This window comes from Notothenia rossii (genome assembly GCF_949606895.1).
Source record: "Notothenia rossii genome assembly, chromosome: 10".
NCBI classification, from domain to species: domain Eukaryota; kingdom Metazoa; phylum Chordata; class Actinopteri; order Perciformes; family Nototheniidae; genus Notothenia; species Notothenia rossii.
The window spans coordinates 44,695,662-44,699,959 of record NC_136908.1 but is presented as its reverse complement, the minus strand read 5'-3'; the positions used below and the strand labels follow the sequence as shown (position 1 = coordinate 44,699,959).

Genomic DNA, 4,298 nt, shown 5'->3' with positions numbered 1-4,298 from the left:
AAAGTCCGGCTGTTATTGAAAGATCTCCCCGTGGGGGAATCAAACCCCGGTTTTCTGCGTGACAAGCAGAGATACTGTCCACTATACTAACGAGGAATGTTCTAGCAGCAATCCTTGCACGTCAACACTAGGTGGTGCCCTTCGAGGAGTTACAGGTCATATCCAGGATAGCATTTGGGTTCAGTATACATTTGCTATTACGAAAGTCCATGACGCTGCAGCTGTGACTGGATCCAGTGTAAAATCTCTCCGAGGCTCAGAAATCAACATGTGGTCCGTCGTTTTGAAGGTTTACAATTAAATATCAATGTTGCATCTATGCGCAAACGTGTACTTAGCTTTTCAGCAGTTTCTGTAGTGTAGTGGTCATCACGTTTGCCTCACACGCGAAATGTCCCCAGCTCAAAACCGGGCAGAAACACTCTTCTTTGATCCTGATCAACTTCAAAGAACTCAACCAAGAAAGGTTATCGGGAATCTAGATAGAGTAAAAAGCACTTTCAGAAATATGGCAGTTGAATGTTGAGTCTTTTCAAGACAACTGTTGGATGAGCAAGACGATTGTTTGCTGAGCATTGCTTTTGATTGTACGGCTTTGGCTCTCCGTGTATTCAAATCGATGAGGCATGTCATCCCATGAACAAATGAAGGTTGTTAATAGCAGTTATGCTTAGAGTACTTTAATTCTGCAAGCACTTGGTAGCTATGACATGGATGTTATAATGATGACCGTACGAAAGTTCAGTTGCCAGGGTTCAGGTTAGCTCTCATCCGAAAGTGTTTCCAAGGGCCTCTTGGTGACATCCTTGTTCATGAGTCGATTGATGCTTGTCTCCTTTGGTGAATAAAGAACGGCTGTTATTGGAAATTCTCCCCGTCGGTGAATCGAACCCCGGTCTTCTGCGTGACAAGCAGAGATACTGTCCACTATACTAACGAGGAATGTTTTAGTAGCAATCCTAGCACGTCAACCCTATGTGGTGCCCTTCGAGGGGTTACAGGTCATATCCAGGATAGCATTTGGGTTCAGTATACAGTTGCTGTTACGAAAGTCCATGACGCTGCAGCTGTGACTGGATTAAATACTACAGTATTCAGTCTTAAAACTTTTTTTTGCTATCTTCTATTATACTTTTGTTATTATTTTATGGCTAAAGATGTTACCCATATGCTTTTCTGTCTGTCTGTTCATGTAATAGAAAAGTTGTTACCTAGTCATTACAAATCCCAATGAATGTAAACATGAAATAAAGTGAGTTCACTCACATTGACAGGGCAATACATAATGAATCTTCCTGCCCACCTGCCTCTCTGTTTGTTTGTTTGTCTGCGTGTCTGATCATGTAATATAACATGTGTTACCTATACAAATCCTGGTTAACGTGAATGAATGAAATGAATAATTCTGCTAGTATAACAGTATGATGAGTTTTGCACTTCTTAATACATATTTTGCATTGTGTTTTACTGTGTGCAGGAGATAATGAAGAAAACCATATTCTTCCCAGGAAAGATGAGTGTCCTTCAGGAAGGGTCCATCTGGCCACCTGCGACAGGACCCTTCAGAGGAGGGTATGAGAATAAAAAAATTCATTCCCTTCAGGACAAGTCTGCCCCTCAGAAGCATGAGCATGTGAGGATAAATGCTCTCACTGAGGTCCTTCAGAGGGGAGGGGATGTATCCGACTGACTCGAGGTGATGGGGGAGTACGTGCTACAGTTCGGAAAATATAAGGGGAAACTGTACAGGTGGCTCCTTGAGAATGACGTCGGCTACACCCTCTACCTGATGGACAAGGTGGACGAGGAGGAGAGAGGTGGGACCTTCATCCCCCAAGGGCCTAGCAAGGACAGCCTGCTGTTGTTTCTGGACTACGCCAGAAGCTTCCAGGAAATTCAGGATCTGAGGAAGTACCTGTGCTCCAGGAAGCCTGCCCCACCAGTGGCGTCAGAGGGGGAACATACTGTCGGCTTTGGAGCCAGGGCCAAAGACACCTGTAAGCAGATCTGGGATAGCAGGGCTGATGGTTATGCTGCCTTTGTTTTAGGAGTGAAGTGCATCACTAACAGCAAGATGTACAACCTTCAGGCAGCAGAGGGCTGAGTCCTGTCCACCACCTGCTGAAGGCTGCATTGCATCAGATACCTCCACTCTGACATCCAGCACTCCAGGTCAGCTCACAGTAATATGCAAATACTGCTTTAAGGTGAACATGACATTGACATAATAAATGTTATTGTTTAATCTCCTAGTGATGGAGGAGGACAAGGAGCTGTAGAGGGGGATGTTGAATCTGTCTCCTTCAAAATTCTACAACTTCTTAAATGCTGCTTCTTAATTTCGATGTGTATACGTCACTTGCCTGTTTGTATCTCATCATCCCAGATTCATCACCACATAATATGGCCCCTGTGGAAGCGCAGGGAGACACTGTCCTCGATGAAAGTATGGATATCTGAGTCACTGTATTATAGCAGTCATAGAGCTTTATTCAATTTTATCTGATGTAACTATGATGTTTTACTTTGTTTTACAGCTCTGACTTGCCCAGTGCCTCCTTTCCCCTTAGCTCTGACTTGCCCAGGGATGTATATCTACTGCCCCTCCAGAGTCTTCTCCTTATATAATGCACAGGGCATGGAGAAGGAGATGACGTGGCCGGAGTTCCAGCAGTCGGACTTCTATGATGCTGAAAGGGACAGATGGATTGCAGACAAAAGGAAGCCCTAACCTACCCTCACATACACACATGCATGCGCCACTTCCTGGGTCTACTAAGTTTCATATTAACATACAAACTAAGACGTTTTGCCTGCAACAAAAATGAGACCCCTAAACTATCAGCCTTTTCACCGTCCTGACATTCCTGCCGATAACAAAACCGTTTTGGTTAATGCCCTCAAAAAACTCAATTCATAATAAAGAATAATAATCATTTCAGGGATTTCTATAGGTCCTCCACTCCAAACTTCTCGGTGCTGGGGCCTGCACTAGAATGTTATATACTATACTAGAATAAATATAATTATTGCACTACAATAAATAAAAAAACAAATACCAAGTAATAGGGTATAAATCACTAAAATGAGAATAGAATGCAGAATAGTAACCATACAATAACATGAGGTGAAAAACATTTCAGATAATGGATGGTGGTGATATCAAATAAATCTATAACAAAACAATACACTATCTTCTTCTAAATTATAATATTACATATGAAGGTGCAATACAACATATCATATAGTCCAAAAATACAAAGAATATAATATGGTTCAATTCTTTTTTAGGATCTGATTGTTCTCTCTGTATTGTGTTTTCAGTATTTTTTATATATCTGTAGTTATATTTATATTATTTCCTATATTTGATGTTTCAGCTGTTTTTGAATAAATTATCTTGAATGCATCACTGTGACTGTCTTTACTTGATAGAGGAAGTAATAGTGATAGAAAGAAGAATTAAGCACACTCATATGCTCTATGTAAACATCTGTACAATCAACATATTTCAAACATGTTTATAAGTAAAAATACAAAAAGATTATATAAAACATTATTATTACTAATATTAAGATATCATTATTTGTGTTATTATTGTTATGATTGCTATATATTAAGGTTCAAATAACTTATAAGAAGCAGCAAGAAAGAATAATTCATTTCTAACTCCAAATATCTGTTTCAACTCTAAATGTAAACGTTTGAAAAGATAAATGTAGTATTTGTGTATAATGAGCAACATTTTGAAACCGAATGTGGGGATTTTTGTTTGGATCAGGTGGGATTCGAACCGTCGTTCTTTTGAAGAGGCTTCTGGCCAATAGAAAGTCTTCTATGGGTATACACGGCTTACCTTCGCGTGTGAGGCGAACGTGATGACCACTACACTACAGAAACTGCTGAAAGGCTAAGTACATGTTTGCGCGTAGATGCGATATTGATATTAAATTGTAAACCTTCAAAACGACGAACCACATGTTGATTTCTGAGACCCGGAGAGATTTTACACTGGATCCAGTCACAGCTGCAGCGTCATGGACTTTCGTAACAGCAACTGTATACTGAACCCAAATGCTATCCTGGATATGACATGTAACCCCTCGAAGAGCGCCACCTAGGGTTGACGTGCTAGGATTGCTGCAGGAGCATTCCTCGTTAGTGTAGTGGACAGTATCTCTGCTTGTCACGCAGAAGACCGGGGTTCGATTCCCCGACGGGTAGAATTTCCAATAACAGCCGGACTTTATTCACCAAAGGTGGAAAGCATCTATCAACTCATGAACGAGGATGCCAAC

The 4,298-nt window shown here is 41.0% G+C and overlaps 1 protein-coding gene across 8 annotated transcripts; it reads left to right on the top strand.

Moving 5' to 3' along the window:
• Nucleotides 1-1,648: 1,648 nt before the first annotated feature.
• LOC307022984 (uncharacterized protein) lies at nt 1,649-3,223 on the top strand. Of its 8 annotated transcripts, XR_013803541.1 has the most exons (4): nt 1,649-1,997; nt 2,090-2,172; nt 2,387-2,446; nt 2,538-3,223. XR_013803541.1 is itself a non-coding variant. In XM_079655938.1 (3 exons), exons 1-2 carry the CDS (start codon nt 1,700-1,702, stop codon nt 2,155-2,157), a joined length of 366 nt encoding a protein of 121 aa, XP_079512064.1. In that variant the 5' UTR covers nt 1,649-1,699; the 3' UTR covers nt 2,158-2,172; nt 2,387-2,918. The 8 variants fall into 8 exon arrangements, 3 of the variants coding, with proteins under 3 accessions (XP_079512064.1, XP_079512063.1, XP_079512062.1); XR_013803542.1 differs by having other exon boundaries at nt 1,649-2,172; nt 2,538-2,892; XM_079655938.1 differs by having other exon boundaries at nt 2,387-2,918.
• Nucleotides 3,224-4,298: the final 1,075 nt, after the last annotated feature.

Coding starts and splice junctions, on each gene's coding strand:
- LOC307022984 (XM_079655938.1), top strand. CDS start 1,700: ATGGGGGAGTACGTGCTACAGTTCGGAAAATATAAGGGGAAACTGTAC. Junction 1,998..2,089: donor AGCCAGGGCCAAAGACACCT/GTAAGCAGATCT, acceptor TACAACCTTCAG/GCAGCAGAGGGCTGAGTCCT.